The following is a 25,095-nucleotide window of genomic DNA, read 5'->3' as shown; positions in this document are numbered from 1 at the left end:
ATATGTGTTCGAATCCCACCGCGGTCTAGCGTCCTTTGGCAAGGCGTTAATCCACACTTTTCCACTCTCGACCCAGGTGCTAAATGGGTACCCGGTAGGATGCGAAAGATATTGTATGTTGATTTTGCCAGCGCCATAATGAGGCTGCGATGAATGCAAGGAATGCTCCCCAGGGAGTGGAAATTGTGCACTTTTCGTGCGGGATTGAAATGAATCCAATGACCGGGGTAATAATATGCTGTAATGCGCTTTGAGCCATTCTGGGAAAAGCGCTCTATAAAAATTGGCTATTATTATTATTATTATTATATTATATACAAGTATAATATTATTTTTTGCTCATATTGTTCCAGAAAAGATAACATACATGTAGCATATTAAAGTCAGTCAGAATTATTAAGTTCTTTCCTCCTTGTGTGCTAAAGCTCTTTCATATATATTCTAGAATGTTCAAATTGTGTTCCTTGTTTAGGTGCTTGGCGGTGTTTATATATACATAGAGGCCCGTATTCTGAACCCGGGTTTAAATTAAACCCTGGTTTAAAGTTGTGGTTTAACTATGGAGAGCCAATTGGGGCACAAATCCTTAACAATAAACATTCCATTTATCAAGTCATATGATATTCAAATTGTGCATAATTGTCTGGGAATGAAATCTGAAGTATTTTTCTTCATTATGAAAGCAAAAGGAAACAAAATAGTAAACATAAGAAATATACAATACAAACAGAATTTTTGAACTTTTGTCTTCCCATAATTTTAGCAAAGAGTTAGACTGTGGTCTAAGTTAAACCTGACTTCAGAATACGGGCCAGAGAGTGTAACCTTTGATGGAGGCAACTGTAGAAGAAGTAAGGTGCCTAAAGTGAGTCACTTGATGTAGAATAAGAAAGAGGCTGAATTCCGGGTGAAATATTAGACATCCATGTAAAAAAATTCAAGTCTAATCATAAAATAGATTGATTATGTGTCGAGAAAGACAGCACAACTGGCTTTCGCTCGATGTTCAGATTTCACAAAAGAGGGTAATTAAACTAGGAGGGGAACAAGAAAACCATGGACAATGCAAATTTCCTGTGCATAATTGTGCTAATTTCAGCACATACACTGTGAAAGATTTGGTATTAAAAACAATTTGCTTTTGCAAAGGGTGCTAATTTCATGCTTGAATGAAGCAAATTTCTGTGATAACTCTGCATACTACATGATTTCATAGCCCCTTCTTGTTTACAGCTCTTTTGTACAATGTAAATTAGGGCCCCTAATCGAGTATGAGATTCTTGCATTTTGGCCATACTCCCATATCTAAAATTTGTATGCATTTCTGTTGGTCTTGTAACCATATCATTGTTTTACATGTAACATGTATTGAATGCTCCAAGCATTTCTTCACAACTCTTCACATGCCTCTTTAATTTGTATTGAAAGTAGTTTGTTTTTACTTTTTGGTCTTTTAATATAAAAAAGCCTTGCTTGATATTGATAATATGAATAAAGCCTTGCATTGTATCTTGTGGAAGAAGCACTATGATAATGTCAACTTTTATTATTAATGAGCATAAATTACTCCATATGAGTACATTTTGTGGTTTTATATGAATTGATTTCCAATGCATGCACTGCTTGAAGCTCAAGGTTATCCATTGTACTGTAGATGTAATCGAAATTGCTATTTTACTAGTATTGGTGTGGTTAATCATTGTAAACTGGAACATTAGTGGTATTTGTGAGGCTTACAAGCAGGATATGTTAATTCACTATTGGGTCATTTTGATGTTTTGGGTACATAAAGAATTAGTATCACCCGCCGATTCTGCAAAAGAATAAAGCCTTGAACTCAATTCAACTTTATATAAATCAAGTTCAACATGTATAGTTCTCTCAGACTTTGCATACTTGCATGGTATAAATGATAAATATCACATTTGTCAGTCTTTGGGGTGTTTTTTAATGAAAGTTCTAATCAGATTTTTAACCTACTTTTTTTAAACCATGGTTTTGCAGACTTCTATTCAATAGTACTGAATGGAAAGAGACTTGTGGCTGAAGAGAACTAAGAGGAGGAGAGAGAAGATGATAAAGGTAGAGATGAGAAGAGAGAGAGACAGAGAGATAGGGACATAGAGAAGAAATTGACATGGATAAGAGGAAAACAGAGAGAAAGAGAGGGGGGGGGGGTTGGAGAGACGATCGTATTACAAAAAAAAATTAGATGCGTCGAGAAACAGATGGGTGGAGCAAATGGTTTACACTTGCAGGGGTGAACGTAAAATACCCCATATATAGCACAACCCTGGCCACAAATGCAGCTGTTATGAACAAGTACATAAATGTGGCACAAACATCAATACATATTGCCATATACAGCTTGAATCGTTATTTATCCAAGTTACTCAATAATTTGAGATGTGTGGGTTGATCACATAGGCTGAAAATCGCTACTTCCTCTGGAAATTAACTGTTGGCATGGCAACTAATTTGTACACGTGTACATGTAAAATGAACTCAAGAGCGCCCTTTTTCCAGTGCTCAAGTACCATGCAAATGTTTTATTAGTATGAATTATGAGTTATGACGAAGATTGGTAATGAAGCGCATGATGGGATAGGTACTTTTCAAAGAAAGAAAATATATCCATTAAATTTAAACAAAATATTTGCTAGTAGTATTATGAATCCTATATATCTCATTTCATTTTCTTTCGTACACTTCACTCATTGGAAATGTTGCAATGTTAGACTTTTGTATAATTTTTTTCAAAGAGCACTGTTATATTTTATGTTTTAGAATATTATTATAACATTTTGCTTTATCAGAATTACTGTATGAAATTATTGCAGGTAACGTTTTGATGTAACAAAATACTGATCTATATTTTTCCAGATGCTATTTTGTCGAGTGTCATATCTTTTTAAATATATTACGATCCCTCTCGTGAAATTTCTGTCTTTGCTTTGTTTGTCTTAGTGTAAGTTGCATGTTTTATAAGAAACCCATCCCATATGGCGATATTGATAAACAGGGGATACAAAAGTCACAAAATGAAAGTGGAAGTAGAAAAGTCTCGTGTAAAACTTATGACTACAATAAAAGTTTATAGTATATATTAAGTATCTACCAGGCTACCTACTACAAATAATGACCTATAAGCATTATCCTGGTTTTGATTTATTTTAGATTTGAGTTATCATTACTATCGTTATGATGACGAGGATAATGATGATAATGATGATGGTGATGATGATAATGGTGATGATGATGATGATTATGTTATATGAATATCTGCACAGCAGACTAATCTTTCATGAAAAAATGTCATTCAAAGCGAAACTTCAGTTACAGTATGAAAGGGAATTTATTGATAGGCTTAGTTTTTATTAATGATATTCAGGAAAGAAATAAAACATAAGGCTCCTCAACCCTTTAAATGAAAAACAGATTGTTTTTAAATAAATATGAAAGAAATTGCATTTCCCATAGAGAGTGCACTGCAAAATAGTCCCCAAAATACCCAAAATTAAAAATCTTATACGCATGTAAACAAGAGGTCTTAATGGTAGAAATTCAGATCATTTTCTCCAAATTCATAATGGTTGAGAGTCTGACTTGACTTCAAGAAGGAAAAAAAAAGAAAGATAAGCCTGAAATGGGATACGGCAGGTACATAGATTGGAGTTGGAAAAAGGGAAATGGAAAAAAAAGGAATAGACCACAATATTACCCTTTTCAATAGAACCATTTCATGTGGGCTGACTTGAGTACATAAACCCTTGTAAGAGGTGATGATATCAGCCCAAGGACATGCAGGCTCAACTAATATTTATATTCAACTTAACAAATATAGAATCAGTCAATAGAGAGGCATTCATATAAACATATATCTGTTACATCTGTATAATACGTGGTTTTCATTTATTGTTAATGTGTTATGGGAATTGATTTTTACTGCTCTAAAATTGGTACAGTTATACCAATATAATATTTGTCACTCTGCTGTTCACACAATGTCTGTTATACATGATCTGGGTGAGAAATGGGTTCTCATGTTGCTAATGTTTGTGCCCAGTGTTTGTGCAAATTGATTCATCCCCTCCAAAACCTGTAAAATTAAAGTGGCCCTCAAATTGTTATGGGATTTGATTTTTACCCCTCTAAAATCGAAAATTATACTGTACCAATATTAGTCATACAGAGCTGTTCATACATAATTTTCTTAAATGTGATACAGCAATTGCTTTTTAACACTACAAAATCAGCGTTCAACCAATATTTGGATTTTAAAAAAGCCAAAGAATCAGTCGCACCGAGCTGTTGATACATCATATCTGTTACCTGTATACAAAAGTGATTATCATATTGCTAAAAGTGTTATTGGAATATATCTACCCCTCTTCGAAAATGGTTAAACCGATATTTAAATTGATCATAATAACCATAGAATCAGTCACACACAATGGCAGATCCCTTTGAGAGGCACAATTAAAATTTGTAATGTAAAAATGCCATTAAAACAGAAGTGTGCCCCCCCCCCCTTTTGAAAGTGAAGAACTTTTTTTTTTTTGCTTGTCAAACATTTTTTTGCTTGTCAATTTTTTTCTTGGAAAAATATGCTACCCCTTTTGGAAAATCCTGGATCTGCCCCTGGTCACACATAACCATTCAACATCAAACATGTTGCATCTGGATATTAAATAGCTCTAAAATTGTTAGTGTGTTAAAAGAATTGATTTTTCCTCCTATAAATAACAAATATTTTAAAAGATGGTCGTTCTGGATAGGATTATCAGTGTTCTGTATACTAGTGTGGGATGCCAGTCTTCAGGCCCTCGCAATTTCCCTGATAAATTCTTTTCAGGCTTTAATTTTTACAGCCTGTATTGGGCTTTAACGTGTCTTCGCTTCTTTTTAGAACCAGTCAGCAAAATTGTCTGGCATCCATAAATGATTATAGCGCTATTATGTTTATCTATTTATTTCTGTGACGTGTTCTGGCTACATTTGCTTAGCTATAAATTCCACACACTAATCGAATGACCAACTTCAACATTTAACACTATAACCCAGCTTAAAACTAGCATAAAACCCCCTTGCAACCATAACACTTTACCCTACAACTTAAAGGACAAGTCCACCCAAAGAAAAGTTGATTTGAATAAAAAGAGGAAAATCCAACAAGCGTAACACTGACAATTTCATCAAAATCGGATGTAAAATAAGAAAGTTATGACATTTAAAGTTTTGCTTTATTTCACAAAATAGTTATATGCACATCCCGGTCGGTATGCAAATAAAGGGGACTGATGACATTATTTCTTTTGTATTTTATTACATGAAATATTCTAATTTTCTCCTCATTGTCCTGTAAAACAAAGTTTCATTTCTCACTGAACAAATGGAATTACCATTGTTTAACATTTTATGGTTGTCAAGTTGGTCCTTATAGCCAAATCTGTAAAAAATAAAATATTGTATAATTCCAACAATGAAAAACAAAAGAAATAGGGAGGGACATCGATTCTCTCATTTGCATGTGACTAAATTGTGCATATAACTATTTTGTGAAAATATACGTGAAACTTTAATTTGTCATAAGTTTCTTATTTTACATCCAATGCTTATCTAATTTTTCTCTATTGATTCAAATCAACATTTTTCTGAGGTGGACTTGACCTTTAAGACAAAATAAAGCTTAAAGCAATCGTCGCAGGAGCAAATGTGTCACCTACCAACCAACATTCAACCTACTTTATACACTTGTTTATGTTTAAGCAAACTTGTGCACACAATCAGAAACTCTGAACAAAGGGTAAAAAAAAAGAAACATGTAATACAGCTGATTTTTTTGGAAAACCAAATGACTTTGTGTTTATTACATAATTATGGAAATTTTTATAAGAGACTTTCTTTGAAGCAACACAGGGAAAAGACTACATCACACAAAGGAAACAAAAATTTATCACGCTTTAAAAGAAAATTATTTGGAAGCTTTCTTTTACGTCATGGAATATTGGAATGAATACCCAGTGCTGTCACTGTATGTGTGGTATTACAGCTGGGGGGTGTTTCACAAATATTGAAGAATTACTGAGGGTCACACTTACAGGTAAATGATATTTAATGCGCTAACTTAATAGTGCGCATCGTCTTAGCATGATCTGACCAATTCAGTCACGCCTTTTATACTGCATGCAACTAGGCAAGTGAGACTAAGTGACACTTAAATCTTTGTGAAACACCCCCCTGGTGAAATATGCAATATCATGTAGCCAAGAAACATCGTCATTCTGGGTATCTTAAGCCGAATGAGAACGGGGCCATTCCAAAAAGCTGTCCGAAAGCTATGCACAACTTTTCAAACAAATGGTAACCCTTTAATAGAGAAAATGATACACCAAGTTTTCATTGGTGTTGATTTAGCTCCTAAAAGTCACCAGCTTTTCGTAAAATCGCTTGTAACTCAACAACAGCTTTACGAAACACCAACCTGTCCAGGCAAATAAAATGGAACAAAATGAAATAGCATTGCAATACAATATAATACGGTGCATATGGGTTATCACTTATGAATATTATGCAAAATTCTACTTTTAATTAGTTTCTGCACTTACAAAAATATTTGCACATAATCCGTTAAAAAAAATAATAATCTGTGCATGCGAATTTTCCTTATCTTCTGTCCATTCAATTTACATTTCATATTAACCACATGGGAATCTCTGAGGGCTTATACATGCGTGCAACATAACCAGGCTACATGCATTTCCGACCTGCTTATGAGGTTGCATAAAGGCTACCCTTATCAATGACTTCCAAATAATGACTTCTTGTGAGGGCAATAGTATAAACTATTGCCCCAAATTGAACATGAGACTATTATGCTACTTTCCACCAATACCAAAGTTTGAGGGAAAACAGAGACCTATAGTCTCGAGATCACCATAGAGGTACATGTATGTGTCTTTACTATTGCTTGAATACAGGAGCAGTCAATATTTCTTTTATTTACTGATTATTTTTTAAGCATGGTAATAGTAAAAACTATTGCGCTGTTCAAATCACGCAAATTAGTTGCCATCATTAGTTTATATAATTTGAAGATTTCTCGCGTTTTAAAACTGCGAGCAATCTCTGTCAAAATCTATGTATGATAAACAGCAGAAAACCTGAATTCAAAAAGTGGAATAAAAATAGAATTAACCTTGTTTTTCAGACAATATTAAATGTCGGCATGTGACAGGCTATATGAAGTTGAAGTCTTTTTTTCAGTCTTAAAAACCATCTAAATAATCCAGCAACACATTGAATGAGAATTATTTTTAAACAACTTGATTGGTTATTACCCTGTGCTTCATAAAAACCTAATATTATCGATTTAAAAAAGAAATACTGTTGATCAACAAAACTGCCCATTCTGCCATTGATAATCACAAATTTTTACAACTTTTATATCAAACCAAGCTTGCAAACTTTTTTGTTGCAATATCAGTGCTCTACTAAAACAAGAAACGTATTGACACACATACACTGCACCATGTATATTTGGAGTCAGATGTGCTTAATTACACGAGAGAAACAAAACTTTGATCAGCATCTACGAACATAAACTTTTCAATTTTTTATTGTGCCGATTATAGATATTAGGCAAACCCGAACCAATTATGTTGTACATTTTTTGAAAAGGAAATAGATGCATAAAAAAGGGCTATGTACAGATCTATTTTGCATTCGATTCACAGTTACACGGTAAGCGGACATTAACGGAGATTTACATCCGGGGAGTTTCACGAAACGTTTTGTCACTGATGACTACTTTGTTCTCAGCCAATCAGATGCAAGGATTTACAGTAGCTTCTAACATCTGCCAGTAAAAATCACAGACAAAACTTTTTGTGAAATGCTCGCCGTTGACATACACGGTTGTTACAAGTCTGCATATCATAAGAGAAGGTTGGCGTTATATTCTATCGCAATGTACATCTTGCACTGAATTAAGTTATAAGAAATCCGAGCATGGGATATAAATAGCATAAAAAATGTGTCATAGTTTGTAGTACACTAGGGAGCCTTAATCTTGCATGATGGATGCTTAGTTGACAAATTGACTAATGAACCACATACATCAACTTTTGATCATAATCCAGTTTATACTACTGTTTACGGGTGCATCAGCGGGTAAATTGCCAATTCGTCCACTGCAAACTCGTCCACTCACCACATGGTCTACTTTCATTTAGGCTAATGCCATTCCGTCCATCAACATTTCGTCTAACAACCATTTGGTCCAATCATCACTTCTTCTGATCACCAGTTCGTCTATTACCATTTCGTCTAATAACCAGTTGGCCTAATACCCATTTTCTTTTCATTCATTTTGCACAAATAACACTTAAGTTAAATTAGACCACATGGTATATGGACTAAATGGCTATTGGACCAACTGGTTATTAGACGGAATGGCATTAGACTAAATGAAAGTAGACCATGTGGTGAGTGGACGAACTGATGGTAGACCAAATGATAGTAGACGAGTTGGCGATTGGACGAATTGGCATTAGACGAACTGGAAATAAGCCCATCAGCGTTGTACCGAAAGGGGAAACATGACTGCAATTAAAACTGGCCATGGTATACCCGTTCAGTGCGTCAACTCAATGAGTACGTCCAGTCCTAAAAAATCAATTTATTTGCAGGACGGAAACAGCGGAACGCCCAATGGCACAGAAGCATCCATCACACAAAATAACAGCTCCTTAATATTAACCCATCAACTAACGAACAAAAAGACAGCACTGATTGTCACATACTGTATGATCAATTAAAGCGAAAATCCCAAGTTATACTGTTTCTAATATATACAGAATCAAAATCAACTCAAAGACAGTCGTTAAAAACACACTGTAAAATCAAAACCAAGAGTTGGGAGAAATTTACATTGATCGGCAGAAAGCATTTACTGTAGTTTTGAAGAAAAAAAAATTTACATCAAAAAGGTACAATTTGTTCTATTCTTAAAATTTGACGTGAACTTAGGAGCATAGCAGGAAACTTATAATCAGTTGCAAGCTAATTTTAGGCTGTGGAATCTATCACAAGTCTTAAATAATATATGATTAATCATAATTTTGGATGCTTCTCGCAGCAGAGTATGAATGACTTGTTAAAGTTAAAATCGATCTATCATTTGCAATTTAACAACTGAAATTCGCAATCAATTGTCAAGTTTGAAGCAATCCCCCTTTGTGTGTTGTTCATCTAGCTTTAAGAACTCTCATGCACGGAAACTTTGTTCCTCTAATATCAGCCAATAAAGTCATGGTATATAATTGCTAACAGACACATGTGGCCCGTTTTATAAAAAAATGTCAATATGACTTATGCCATTTTGCGTATGAAGGATAGAAATGCACATTGCATGCACCGGATATGTATAAAGGCAATAGACTTGTGCTGATATCATCCTTTCCCATATTTTATACATATACCCCTCGTGTATGTGTAGACGATATTTGATTAAACCACAAAGGTAAACTTCATGTTTGTAGTGCCCTCTATAGTTTTAAACTGTACAGTGAAGCTAAAAAAGTGCCTCAAAAGTAGATTTTTTCTTCTTTTCCCAGAAGAGGACAGTGTACAGTGTATGAAGATCAGAGGATTTCTATAAAATAAGGGAGTACAATAGCACTTAAACAAATTTTAAAAATAGCTTTGGTAGTTGCAACTAAAAAATCAACCTGTGAAAGAAAAGGAATCTCAAGCCTGCCTCGTGAACATTTGTGACACGATTAGAAATAATCTTATAAAACGTAACATCAACCATGTAACTGACTATGACTGACATTGATGTGGCCTTTATTCTGGCATTCGAATTGGGTTACCTAAAATCACACAACAGGCTGTTACAATTACGAGTTCATGTAATTTAGATGCACATATTTCGAACGGTGATATCACAATTCCATGTTACAGTAATTTGAATTACACAGGAGCTTTTAAAGTCCCCGGGTATACCACATTCATCAGGTATCCGTACTGCTGATGAGAACCCTAAATTAGGCATACATATAGGTGATTTGGCAAAGGGCTTGAATTTAATTCTATAGAGATTGATTACCAAAAATATGTCATATTCGGACCGCATCGCATGAGACAGGTGTAAGGGATTACAGAGAAGTTTCTCGAACAAAGAACTACATTCTTGTACCAGTATCATCATCATCAGCATCAAAATCATTACTCTTTCGCTATTTCATCTTTCTCATCCTCTCACACACACACAATTGCATCCCACTCCTCTCTATATATGGAAAATACACTGCTTTTGTTTATGAATATCTTAATCAATTAACAACAAAATCATTAAATATAAAATGAAAAGATTGGAATTATATTAGGCAAATAAAAATTCAATTGCGAAAAACACAACACGAAAATAGCGATAAAAGCAGACTAAGAATCATACTTTCACTTTAGGAAGTACATTCATGCAAGAAAAAAAGGGAATAACATAAATGACCCGCATTAGGGTGACGACAAATGCATAAATAAGTTAATTCTTTAAAAATTGAATCCTTGGAAAATCCCATTGCCTTGCATCAAATACTGTTTGAAAGAATTTCTTTGATGATGTGTCAAAGATTTTTAAAACACAAAGAACCATTTTGGGTATCCACCATCCAATGCATTGTGTTGGAACAATTTTTTTCTATAAGCTCCAATTTCAAAGAGATTCACTGTATCCTTCTGGTTATTAAAAAAAAAAATTGTCTTCAAATTCAACAAAGTATAGAACTGGTAACCCTTCTCGGATATTAATTAACATCTAAAATCCAAAAATGGCAGTTAAAAAGCATGAAGTACGAATAACGATATCAGCTTCACAATCTGTGTACAAAAGCTATGTGACCTGATCTCCTTTTGATTTAAACATTTCATGAAATGATTAATAGTCTGAAAATACAAATAAACAAAAAGGGACAGTCAACAGAAAGCATTAAAAAAGCAAACTTTGTATTTTCTAGACAGACATATACAACATTTGATGTTTATAAAAGTGATTCTTTTTCTCTCTCTCCGAAGATGTTTCTTTAAAATCTGGGTATTGATATTAAAAAGCTATATCATCTTTTCTAAAAATTCCTGATTGTCCTCCCAACCCACAGAATCTTATCAAAGTATTATAGTTTCCTTTCATTTTTATTTACAAAAAAGTAGAATAAACATGGGTTGATGTGATTTACATTTGCCTTGGCTTCATTCCTTGTTTTTCTCTTCAAAGCTACACTACTCCTCATACGCTATCATTTCGTGCACATGACCTTTATCTACATTATCTCACAAAACACCAATCAGAAATCAACATTTAAAAGGTTTAATATAACTATATACAATGATACATTTAAAAGAATCCCGTTACTCTCTTCATTGTCCACCTTTAACACAATACATCTCTAAACAAATTTTACAAGTCTAAAACTGATACCGTCATCTAGCGTTTCTCTATAGGATCTCTCGTCTCATCTGTACCTCACACGATAGAATGTTCAACAGTCTTTATTAGGGAATTCATTAGCACATTTTTGATTGAGAATCATTTCTAATTTCCAGCACTCACTCGATCTGACTAGATATACCACCGTAACCAAATTTACATCCGAGAGTTCAAGTAAGAGCCAATTCTTACTGCTTAATCCGTGCTAATACCTTGTCAGGATTCAAAATAGATATCATGTGACTAGAAGTGTAAAGGTGATTGGCCGATAAGGGGGAGACAGACATGACCTCAATTTGACCCGACACTGATTGGTGGCGAAGACTGCACACCATCGACCTGGGAAAAAAAAATAATAAAAAGGAATTAATCAAACAGTAATGAAAGGAACATTCCACAATTTCAACGGTTCGTCATATACGGTATTCTATCCCACCAAGACAATTATATCTGACAGTTACCATAGTAATGGCAAGATACCTGTGCTTGTGGCCAATCAAATCCAAGGAAGGCTGTCAGATCTGAAAACTTTTGAAATAAACATTAATTTGTATAGCACAGCTTTTATATGGATATATTCAGCTGCGCTTGTTCAGAGCTCTTGTTACTTTATGTGTACACAGCAAATTTTCTTAACTAAAGAGTTTTCATTTTGATTTGAAGAGAGTCAAGGATGGAGAGCTTCTTATATCAATTGGCAGGCTATTCCATAGTTTTGGAAATGACAAATATTGATGAAGTGCTCCACTTGGGAGCATTTCATGAAACCAATAATCCAGGTTTTTCACCAACATTCTTGCTCTGAGCCAATCAGAAGGAAGAATATCAGTAGCTTATAACAAACAGTCAGATGAAAATCACAGATGGTATTTTTTTCATGAATACTCCCAAGAATTCCAAGGGGCTCTATCACCCTGTGAAATTCCTGCCATAGCCCTATAAATATTATACTAGTCTTCGAGCTATTCCTTAGCTGCTTCATCTAATACTGCACTCTTCTACTGGGGCCCGTCTTACAAAGAGTTGTGATTGATCCGATCAATTGCAACTATGGAAAGCCAGCAAAATCAACATATAAAATGCATGTTTAAAAAAAAAAATTCTAGATATGAATGCATATCCATAAATTAATTGATTTCTTGACAATTTGGTGATCTATGTTTTCAAATGTTTTCAAAAGGATATTTTGCAAATTTCCTGTAGAAAAAATTATGACACCGATGGATTTCCATAGTTATGATTGATTGGATCAATCGTAACTCTTTGTAAGACTGAGCCAGATGTATGTTTTTTTTTCTTCATTTTTTTTGGCAAATATCTTGACTGCAGCAAAGGGAAGCAGTCCATTTTTAGTGGGCACATGTCACAAGACCACAAGATAAAATGTTACATCCTAATAAGAATCTGGTAACTATGCAAGTAGTTTAGGTCTTGAAGAGGATACATGTATTCGCTTCACTTTGATCTCATGTGCTTTCAAAACAGATTAGGGTCTTGCATTGATACCTGTCAAGAACAATGAACAGGATGCGCTTAATATAAGTCAGGCTTTCAAAATTGGGATTAATTTGGTGCCCTTTGGTGCCCTCCTTCACAAAAGTTCTCCCTTTTTTTAGTTATAGTCTGCTATCAGCCAACTTTGAGCTATAAATGGAGAGTCAGTGAGCTTTTGAATAGACCAGCACACTTTAAGCCTCAACTTCTCAAAAGCAATGTACTAAGTTGGTGAATGTTGTTAGATTTTGTAAAGCAAAAAGGATCTTCCAGTGATGAATGATAGGTCACTTTATGGGATGATAACACCATATCCAGGCATGACATTCCCCTCTGAAAAAAAAAAATCTGAAAAATAGCCAAGGGTGGCTAAGTCACCACCAAAGTCCAAGGCGCCCCGGTCGGGGTTACAAGCTCTTGCATAGTAAACAAATGAAAGTGATCTTTCAAGGTGAGTCTGCATGATAGCTTTATCATCTGACTTAAAAAAGCATTAAAAAACAGCATGAGAATGTTCTTGGGCAAAGGATTTCACGTAAAAAAAAAAAACACAGAAAAAACAGAAATTAAAAATATTCAAAAAATCAGAATACCGATTTAAATCGGGAGAATATCATTCCTGCATTTCTTACCTGTGAGGGCGCATCTTCTCCGTTGGTACCGTTGGGGGTGCCATTGCTTTGGTTGACTTCTGGTGCTGGAGGTTTGACTGGTTGCACTGCTGGTTCTGGTTCAGGCGGTGTGACGCAAACCACTGGCGGTGCTACAGCTGGTTCGCTGGGGACCACTGGAGGTGTAACAGCTTTTTCACAAGGTTCCTACGTCATGGTGAAAAACATTTAAATTATTATTCAGATGTAGAGTTTTAGAGGCGCAGATATTTCTTCACGTCTTGCGAGGTTGTTTCAAAGAGACAAAATATTAAAACTGATTTTAAATGTGTATGCCTATGAAAACCGTCCCAATATTTTCCATATTGGATGAAATGAATATTTTACCCCACCTGCAAGATTATCATTGGTTAATAAATGATTGTGGGTATGAAGCTATTGTTACGTCACAATGAAATTGCATTGTATATTAGTTGCCAGGATGTGTAGCAAAGGAGCGAGATTGCGTCAATTGAATGCGCTTGCACTATGCACTATAAGCTAGTGCATCTTTACAGAGATTTCTTTAAAATAAAATGATAACACTCACACGCCATGCTCAAGTTTTACAGGACTGACATAAAATGGTGAATAAAAACGATGTTTTTGCTTTATCAATTTATGTTAAGCTTTGTGGGGGTATCTAAATAAGAATATTGGACGACCAATTTTCGTGGAATGCTTAGAAATACTGTTACTCGCTGAAGAACAATATTGGATTCGTCTCTGACTCATCCAATATTGTTCTTCAACTCGTACAATATTTCTACGCATCCCACTCAAAGCCATCCAATATTCCCTAAATATTAATATATCAATGCTTTCCTAATATTCTTCCCGTTTTCAGTGACATACTGCCAACATGAAGAGGATGCTGATGTACATAACGATAACACATAACTCTCCTTTGAAGGATATACTATGCATAATTGAACAGCAGGAAGTAATCTGCTAAAAGTGAACAATATACATGTTGCAAAATCATAAAGAAAATTTTAAGTTTTACGGTCCATTTTTGGCACCTGCATGCCCTAGTTTCAATAGCGGTTGACCCATCAATGTCATTATTGTTCATTTGTTGCAGAGGTGCCGCAAAATTATTGCGGTACAATACATTTTCTAAAGTAAAAGACACCAATCGACCACATTGTAGCTGCTGGGTAACATCCATTTCGCTTTGCTTTATATCCTAAAAATTACATTCTAGATTCTACAGAGTAAACAATTACCTTTAGAATTAGCATAATTTAATATTTAGGTACAAAGAGCAGACCTGCCAATCTTAGTTGTGAAAACATTCCTATTCTTTATTTCTTTTTATATTTCTTTCTTTCTTTTTTTCAGGCTTGAAATCTTATTTTTTCTTTCAAATTTTGAAGAAAAAACACCATACCAAATATCACTCTTACAAGTTTTGAAAACCCCATTTTTATGGGAAAAAAAATCATATTTCTGTTATAACCCCTTAGAAAACTCACTAAATAGGATAAAATCCCTTATTGGCAGATCACGGCCCCATCTTACGAAGAGTTATGACTGATCCGATCGACCAAAACTCTATGGAAATCCAACAATGCCATAATTATTTCCTCCAGGAAATTTGCACGATGCCCTTTATAAAAAAGAGAAGCACACTGAATTTTTAAGAAAACAATGAATGTATCATTGCAATGCACATCATATCTCTAGAAAATATTTTGAACAAACATGCATTTTAGATGTTGACGTTGCTGGCTTTTCATAGTTTAGGTTGATCGGATCAATCGTAACCGCTTGTAAGACAGAGCCCTGAGAGAAGTTTAGAGGAAACATACCTGAGAGGGTTCTGGGACTGCTGCAGCTTCTGAAAAGGGAAGAACAAAATGATAAACAAATTAGTATGGTGAATTAAGGAGTTCCATGACATAATTTGGTCATGCGACAATTGCTTCGGGCTTAACCCTAAGAAGACTGGGGGGGGGGCTGATTTAGCCCCCCCTCGAAATTTTTTTTCGCGATAAATCCGCCGCTCAAAATTTTTTGACCGCGTCGCTCGCTGACTTTTTACTTTCAAGTCTCGCGCAACTTTTGAGACCAAAATTGTGACCCCCGGGTACGCGGTTCCGAAATTACACAACATTACGTAAGTGCATTCAGACCAAAAATTACTAAAAAACGTGAATTTGTGTACAAATCCAATGCAAGTAGTGTTTTTAGCCAAAATTCATAAATGTATCATTATTTTTCCTTTTACTGCTTAAAATCAATTAATTCTAACTTGTTTATGGTCAAAATTAAGTCCCTGACAATTTCCATTGAAAAAACAAAAAGTTGAAAAACAAAGAAATACATAAGAAATTTAGAAAACAATAGAATACATAAAAAAATTAATGTTTTTTTGAAACTTTTGAAAATAAATATGATCAGATGCCTATCTAGAGTATGTGAAACAAAAATTAGCATTTTAGGGGCATTGTTTTATTAATTAGAGCAAACTTATGATTTTTCGCAGAATTTAATATTATACAGTAGTTTTGTAGATAATGCCATGGGTAATGCGCATGCCAATTTTTATCGCGATCACGCGATCGACGGCCGAGATCATAAGGGGAGGCTGAATCAGCCCCCCCAGTCTTCTTAGGCGTCGAAATAGCCCTGTCTATTTAGGGTTATGTATAAGACGTAGGGTTGCAATAGGGTTTTTATGAAAGGTTTAGGGTTAAGGGTATAGTGTTAAACCCAGGGTCGAAGTTGGTCATGCGATAAGTGTTTGGAATTTAGAGCAGAGCAATTGTCGCCAGAGCAAATATCATGGAATCAATTAAAGACACCTATGAGAGGTAAAAGTATCTCTTCTCACTGGTACACCAAGTTTGCTTTCCCCCAAAGATGTCTCAGTTACAGGTATTCCAAATGCTTTTTAAAAGTCTGGAGCCGGCAAATAATATTCCACTCCCCAAGAAAGTCAACGGACTTTGAATTAGATATGGAAAGCTCTGGAAAGGAATGATTATACTTAAAGAAGGATCCAGGACTTTCCGGGGGGGGGGGCACTTTGTACAGGAAAATTTTGATAACCCAAAGGGGGGGGGGGTGGCTTCACTACCAAATCGATGTCATTTTTTTTGTTCCATGAAAAAAAAAGCCTCATGCCTATGCATGATATATTCCACTACAAAATATTTTTTGGGCCTCTCAAAAGGGAAGGGGGGGCATATGCTGAATGTGCCCCTCCCCCTGGATCCGCCACTGGTTATACTAACCCTTAGTTTCTGGAGTTTGTTCTTTTGCTGGCTCCGGTTCCGTCGGCTCAGAAACTTTGGGATCTGATGTGGCTACTTGCTCCGCGGGGGCATCTGATTCAAAAGAATTACAAGAGAAAAGAATACAGGAAAATTATTTACAGATTCTTGTAAGCTTGGCAAATTGATGATTATCTTTTTTTTTACAAAATGTTGAAAGGAACACCACAAAAATACAGGTGAATAACTTGGGACCAGCGTAGGAAATACACAAGGTCGACGGGCGATTTTGCCATCATGATGGCCCAAATTGCTAATAAAATTTCCAAATTGGCAAATTATAGCTAGTATGCCAATTTGGAAAATGTAGACAAGGATGTAAAGTTAATCATTAAAATTATCAAATTGTACTTTGAAACTTTAATAGAATATCAAACACATTTGGAACAATATTTTCATGAGCTTCAATGTGTATATTTGATTTATCATTGGTAAAATAGAATCCATACTAGACAAACACATTTCAGATGTAGTTTGTTGCGGACGTCACAATTTTGAACTAACCCCCGAAAATGGCTTTGAACAGTCTGAAGAAGCCCAACTTTGAAGAAGTGGTAATCCATATCGGGAAATCGGATTGGGGGTACGAATTGATTCAATTTGATTATCCTGTACTTTTCAATGATATAATGTGGTATTAGATTTTGGGTTTCATTTTCCTTTACGGATGCTAGCATTGCCATATTTCTAAATAGTTAACATTTTGCTGGGCTGCCCAAAAAATTCTTTAATTTTGAGATACAAGGGTTCAGCGGCCACACACTTTGCATATTCTGGAGCCATAAGACAAAGTTTAGAGCTTGATTGTAAGGCTTATTTTTATACCTGGGCACATAACACAAAGCTTAGCAATGATCATAGAACATTTTTTCTACGACTCATTGCACTGACTACATCTTATTATCAATCGTAAAATCAAGCGTACGATTAATCGCAACCCTTTGTGTTACAGGACCCTGGTTACATTGATCATTATGCAATCAAGCATACAAATCAGTTGTACAATCAATCACTAGAACTTGTGCTTTGGTCCCCTGGTCCAAGAAAAATGCTTCGACTTCTGAAAACTTATCTGCAGATGTATTTTAAAAACTACAACAGTCTCCACTGAAAAGTATGAAAAAAATTCTGAGGAAGTGTGAAGTGTCTGTCAAACTCTTAGATGCAAGTAATAATAAGAGGGATAGGCAGTCAAGAATATTTTTAGTCTAAGGGAATTCCATGCACCTTTTGGTAAAGTTATGAACGACGCACCAATCTGAAAGGGTGCTCTAAAAGCTCAGCAATATTTGCCAGTGTTCAAGCATGGTCAGAAAAGACGAAATGTTCCGAGCATTCTGCAGAAATGGGGATAATTTGCCGATTCAGGTAGACTGGATGGGGCCCAGATGTTGTTTTCATGTGAACCAATACAGTATACACCAAATTCAGTAGTTAGTGAAACTATAAACAGGTCAAGCGTCAAGGTCGGGTGAGGAGAGAAAAAAGGAGAGAGGACCATTCTTTGCATCAAATGATACGTTTGTCAAGAGTTGGAGTATACCAATCTCTCTAAGTCAAACAAGACATTTGCTCCTTTTCAAATTACTCCTTCACCGACTTCTCTGAAGATATGGGATTGGATTAGGGTCGTGATAGTCACTGTGAGAATCGGGATTACGGTTAGCTTTGAGGTATTAAAGGGTTTATATTTGGCTTTGTGTGAGTTTCCCATGGAGCAAGTGTCATGGAATCGCTGCTAAAACTAAATACCAACATACCACTATCTCTGTACTACTACTAAATGTCATAAGAGTTATATTTACTTTTAGTGATTACTTTAATGAAAACAATAGGTTCAACTGTCAGGTAGGTAATGTTACCAGGGACGGATCCAGGATTTTCCTGAAGGGGGGAGGGGGTCATATTTGTACAGGAAAAATTTGACACGCACAAAAAAGGAAAAAAAAAAGGTAATTACTTGCAAATGGATGACATATTCCCCTAAATATATTTTTGGTGTCTCTCAAAGGGGGGGGGGGGGGCTGAGCCGGATGTGCCCCTACCTTGATCCGCCAATGAATGTTACCATCATACTGTACAGTTGTAATTGCTGGGGGTGGGGAGGTCAAGCAATCAAAACTACATCGCTGTATAATAATATGCATGCCCCAAAACCACCTCCTGGGGAGCGTTTCATCAACATTTTTGTCCGACAAGTTGTCAGATATGACGACTTCCCTTCATTCTGAATTGCTGACAGGCGCTACTATGGTAACTGTCGGATAAAACAGGACTTGTCAAATAAAATGTCTGATAAGTCCTTTCCTATAGCGATTCATACAAAGAAACATGGTGGACCCAACAGTAAAAGACAATGAAAACCAGCTGATTGAAATAAAGCTCTAATATTATTAGGAGTGGGCTATACATGGGTCAAAAATACTTTTTTTGTAATTTCAATATGACAACAGTTTTTTTTTATTCCTTGTAATGTATCTCAACATGAAATGACAATATTTTTTGTCTCGGGTCCGAGAAAAAAGTGTGCCGGGCCAAAATCCAAAATGGCCGCCAAAACCCCCCAAAATCACAGTTTTGGCCACAATTTATTTATTTGGTGGTCAATTTCTCTGGTTTTGGTGTCTATTCATATGTTTTTGGGGGCAGGCAATTTGTTTTTCCTATAATTAGTACTTTTAAACCATTATTTGTGGAGTTAAAAGGTAATTATACCTAAATTTTCCCATTTTTGTAGCCTTTTTTCAGCCAAAAAGTAGGTTTTATCATCCTGGGGTTCTGGGATATTAGATGGTACGAGGTCAACAATAGCAAGCAGCTTCATATAGCTATATTGCTTTTATTCCTCCACTTTGGGTTTTACGGATATTTGTGAAATATATCTTATTAAATAAAAAAATGTCAATTATCCATTGGGGCTATACAGTATACACATGTACAATGTACTGTACATACATACTGCACTGCATAAATGCATTGGCCACCATGACAGATAACAAGGCTTGTATAAACTATAGTGTCATAGAAATGAGCTCTCAGGTTTAGAATTAGATGCCTCAGAAATTGAAGATATGTTTTGTCTCAGAAATTGAGGACATGTTTTGTCAAATATGCTAATTCAGGGGGTGGAGAGAGGTAATTTACACTGTAGCTATTCTGGGCCCCGTTGCATAAAAATTTACCATTATGTTATCTTAACTTAATGGTAACTTGCATGCAATCCTTTATTCTGATTGGCTATTGATCAGCGTTACCATGATACTAGTAGTTACCTGACCCCATAAATATAGGCCAGTTAGACACCAGAACCAGGTTTTAAAAAAAGCCTCCAAATGAAGAAGATATGGCTAAAAATGTGATGTACGTATATATACATGTACATGTATGTGATATTTACATGTAAGTTTAATTTACGTTACTGGTTTCACCATGTACATCAGCTGACAAGGAATCAAATTCACAATCTAATTCTAAACCTTTGAAGCTCATTTCTATGACACTATAGTTTATATACAGGCCTCGTCATATGCCATGGTGGTCAATGCATGGATATATGCAGTGTAGTATGTACAGTGCATTGTACACCGTATAGCCCCTATGGATAAATGACATTTTCTTTTATTTGATAAGATATATTTCACAAATATCCGTAAAACCCAAAGTGGAGGAATAAAAGCAATATAGCTACATGAAGCTGCTTGCTATTGTTGACCTCGTACCATCTAATATCCCAGAACCCCAGGATGATAAAACCCACTTTTTGGCTGAAAAAAGGTTACAAAAATTGGAAAATTTAGGTATAATTACCTTTTAACTCTACAAATAATGGTTTAAAAGTACTAATTATAGGAAAAACAAATTGCCTGCCCCCAAAAACATATAAATAGACACCAAAACCAGAGAAAATGACCACCAAATAAAAAAGTTGTGGCCAAAACTGTGATTTTGGGGGGTTGTGGCGGCCATTTTGGATTTTGGCCCGGCACACTTTTTTCTCGGACCCGAGACAAAAAATATTGTCATTTCATGTTGAGATAAGGTAAAAGGAACACAAAAAAACTGTTCCCACAGTAAAACCAAAAATCACCCATTTATAGCCCACTCCTAATATTATCAAAAGGATAATAATTGCTGGCAGGAAAGTGAACTCTATTTTACTATCAGGCAATACACGAAAAAAAAAAAAGAAAGTAATAAGAAATAAAAGACCTGTGGTGAAATCTTATCATGGATACCACTACCTCCTTATATCTACATAAAAAAAACAAGGACATCGTTGTCTGCATAAAGAAATAAATACTGATAATTATCATATAAAATGTCTTCAGTACAGGTATACCAATTCAGATATTAATATCAATTGGCTCATCCGATGAGAAAGAATTATTTCATTAAAAGAGGTCCTATACTTATCAAAAAGGGGATCATGATGACTGAAATAGATTATTCTTTGTCAGGGAAAATAAACAAACAATAACAAAAAATGCGATAAATTACCAGTTATATTGGAAAATATAGAGCATTATCACAGCGGCCAAAACACTCCCCCCATATCTGTCAGTGTTAGGAAATAAGAATAAACGTAATAAAATGTAATTGGTGTCTTGTAGTTTCTCCTCTTGGTTTCGGCTAGACACAAGTGTTTCTGCCTAAGTCTCTGTCTCACATGTAGGTGTCACTTTCTCTGTATCTGTCTCATGTCGTCTGAGTCCACCTCAGATCCGACACTGACTATTATTATGAATTGCACTGCAAAACCCCCCAAACTACGAAAGCAGTCGTCAAGCAAGTTTTGCTATTGCATGTATATGATGATCGATATCATTTGCACTTCCAGCAACTCTGAAGTCTGTCTCAATAAATTAAAAAAAAATAGAAATCAAATCAAATTTAACTATTCATTAGACTGAATTTCTGTATCAGAAATATGAAAAAGGTATATGACGATCGAAATCATTTGCACATCCGGCATTTCTGAAGTCTGTCTCAATAAATTCAATAAAATAGAAATAAATCAAATTTAACTATTCATTAGACTGAATTTCTGTATCAGAAATATGAAAAAGGTATATGACGATCAAAATCATTTGCACTTCCAGCAACTCTGAAGTCTGTCACAATAAATAAAATAAAAAAATAGAAATAAAATCTAACTTAACTATTCATTAGACTGAATTTCTGTATCAGAAATATGAAAAAGGTATACGACGATAGAAATCATTTGCACATCCGGCAATTCTGAAGTCTGTCTCAATAAATTTAATAAAATAGAAATGAAATAAGACTTTACTATTCATTAGACTGAATTTCTGTATCAGAAATATGAAAAAGGTGATACATTTATTACAGGTAATCTTCATATTACAAACCATGTAGGAGTGTAATGCCTAAATCCACATCTCTACTAAATTAGTGGAAGGAATTCAAGGAAATTCATAGTACATTTCGGTGTTCCATTCTCATAACCTGCTTTTAGACAACACAGAAAGGAAAAATATTGATTTCTAATTTTGTTGTAGAAAAAAAATGACATTAACTGTCATAAGTTGTAAAAAGCATTTTAAAAAGAAAAGTAGATGACATGGAAATTAATGTACATTTATTCAAACTGAAATGTAATGAAAATGAACAACTGAATATTTCTTTCTGTCTTTCAAAATCTATTAATAAAAGTGGAGAAAAGGAAACAAATTCATGATGATATTGAATTTCACATATTTTGTAAAGGGATGGTGAAATAAAATGTGCTGCAGTCTTTAATAGTGATGATCAACTTTCTGTTTAAATCAAATAGAGAAAGAAAATATTCAATCATTTCATTGAGGAATACATGCACATCTAAAGATACAAAATTGAATGATCGCCTATCGAAATCAAATAAATATAGGATGAATATTAGAGATAAAGATTTGAAAGGAGGGATTAATGGAACAATAACATGTTTACCAAATACATTAAGTGTGAACATGACAGCACCGAAAGCAATGTGAAAATTGGATGGGATATTCCATGAGGATCTGTTGTATAAAAGATGACAAAGACTGTTTATTTCATCAGCAGCATATATCCAACAAACAGCAGGAATGCAATTGATTTTGCAATCGAAAATGAAATTCACATTTTACACAGACCACATGTTTGCAGGTACCTGATGATAACAGCTTTCACTACACCTGTACACACATGGGAAGAAAAGAATCAATTACTAGAGAAAAAAAAATATTTAAAATAATTAAAAATTGAAAAAAAAAATGAATAACTTTGCCAATTGCCAGGTAGAAATCACACAACCATGTTACATTTGTCTGGACATACAGCCATAGCGGACAAGTGTTACAAGAGCAACTGTGGGATAAAGAAACATTTATAAACAAAACTATGCATATATAAATGGATATCACACATCACACCTCCTGGCATCATAAGTACAATATCCATCCCATAATATCATTTGATTCAAGATTCAAGCTCAACACTCAAAAAGAATAGGGCTAAATCTTATCTTTCCAGCAAGTAATCTGAAAAATAGTGTATTTTTTAAAAAGTTCATGTAAGTCTATAATGAGAAGTTTTCAGGTCTGAATCGGATATCAAAGCTGAAACTAATATTAGCCGAAACCTCAAAGACAGGTCGGATACAGCTATATTAAAAGGTAGGGTGAAGTTAATCTCGAGAGATGCTCATTATGTAAGTTAATTCAATAAGAGTCTGGAACACAGGGCGAGTAAATCTAAACGAAAGAAAGAAGGTAAAACTACATCTACTTGTTGAGGTGTGATGGCATAGGACAGAACTCAAATATAGAAATATTGAAGGAACAATGCCCAACAATGGTCAAAAATAGTCCGGAAAAATAGATCAGTCAATCAAAGGGAGTACTTGATGGTTGAAATCTAGTGATGGAATTAATTAGTAATCAATATGAAATTAGAAATGCCCTCATCTAATAGTCAATACAGGAGTTCGAAAAAGAGTTCGGTATATTAGTCCTTCATGTAAGTTGTTTAGGTCTAATAGAATAGAACACTATGTCTCCATTACCAGTAGGCTATCGATTAAGAGGTCTGAAATAATATTTCAAATGTAATACGGTAGCGCCAGCTTGTTTTAGTCTGATAATGTAGAACAAGGATCGGTAGGAATCAAGATCGATTATTCAATCGAATAGAAGGAGTCTGAAATATAGGTAAAATTGACTCAAGTATATTGTAAGCAAAGAAAAATTATGGTCTGATTAAAAAAAAAAAAAAAAATCTCTCCAAGAAACAAGCTACCAACGCCTTAGTCAATCAAAATGGTGGTCAGAAAGAGTAAAATAGCCCATTGAGTTCAAGGGGAAGTTCAAACTAACAAACAACTATTGTAAAAATAGCAGAAAAATATATTGGTGAAGGTTTGAGGAAAATCCATCAAAAATTCAAGTTATCAGAATTTCATTCTTTTTTTCATCTGTAATGTCATCCCTTGCATCATGGACCCAAATGTATGTATGTATACATGTATTTAAAAAAAAAATCATATTGAAATGTCATATTCTCAGAAAAATGAATATTGGTTTTATTGTACCTTCACTATATCAACAGTCAAATTACTTCACACCTGATCTGAAAGAATAATTTTTTTTTATCATGAACCATTAACAATTGAAATGTATGCATTTTACATTATGAAACACTTGGGCAACTGCTCGTTTATGACGTCACAAGTGAAAAACTTTAAAATTTAAATAACTTTTTTAATATTTGATGGAATTTCCTAAAAACAATTCACCAATATTTTTTATCGTTTTTTTACAGCCAATTTTTGACGAGGTAAACTTCACCTTTTAATGAGGAATTTGAGAAATTGGTATACAAGAAGGTATTTACACTGGTCCTGGGGTATGAAAAAATATAGAGAGCTGGCATTTACATCAGATATGGGGGTGTTTCATGAAACAAATGGTTAGTGATATGAACTTTCAACATAAGCTCAGAGCCAATCAGATGCAAGGATTTCAGCAGCTTATAACAGCAGTCAGTGAATATCAGTGACCATTTGTTTCATGAAAAGCTAAAAGGTATCATCACCCCAGCCAGGCAAAGTTCTACCTTCAAGGCAATTACCTGAAAGTCTATTGCAATTCTCCATTCCCCTTTGTCAAGCTGGAAGGATTCTTCCCTTACCGGCCGCACAGAAATG

The 25,095-nt window shown here is 34.8% G+C and overlaps 1 protein-coding gene across 1 annotated transcript; it reads right to left on the bottom strand.

The window, feature by feature from the left end:
- Positions 1–11,779: 11,779 nt before the first annotated feature.
- LOC135155422 (uncharacterized) lies at positions 11,780–23,234 on the bottom strand. Its single transcript, XM_064104364.1, has 5 exons — positions 23,213–23,234; positions 16,875–16,967; positions 15,447–15,475; positions 13,615–13,800; positions 11,780–11,827 (listed from the first exon to the last, which is right to left on the bottom strand). The coding sequence occupies exons 1-5, from the start codon at positions 23,232–23,234 to the stop codon at positions 11,780–11,782; spliced, it is 378 nt and encodes a 125-aa protein (XP_063960434.1).
- Positions 23,235–25,095: the final 1,861 nt, after the last annotated feature.

Source organism: Lytechinus pictus, chromosome 9, assembly GCF_037042905.1.
Source record: "Lytechinus pictus isolate F3 Inbred chromosome 9, Lp3.0, whole genome shotgun sequence".
Lineage (NCBI taxonomy): Eukaryota > Metazoa > Echinodermata > Echinoidea > Temnopleuroida > Toxopneustidae > Lytechinus > Lytechinus pictus.
The sequence above is the reverse complement of the archived record's forward strand: the minus strand, read 5'-3'. Positions and strand labels throughout refer to the sequence as shown.

Coding starts and splice junctions, on each gene's coding strand:
- LOC135155422 (XM_064104364.1), bottom strand. CDS start 23,234: ATGGCTGTATGTCCAGACAAAT. Junction 16,968..23,212: donor GGCTGTATGTCCAGACAAAT/GTAACATGGTTG, acceptor CTTTTGAATCAG/ATGCCCCCGCGGAGCAAGTA. Junction 11,828..13,614: donor GAGAAGATGCGCCCTCACAG/GTAAGAAATGCA, acceptor TTTTTTTCCCAG/GTCGATGGTGTGCAGTCTTC.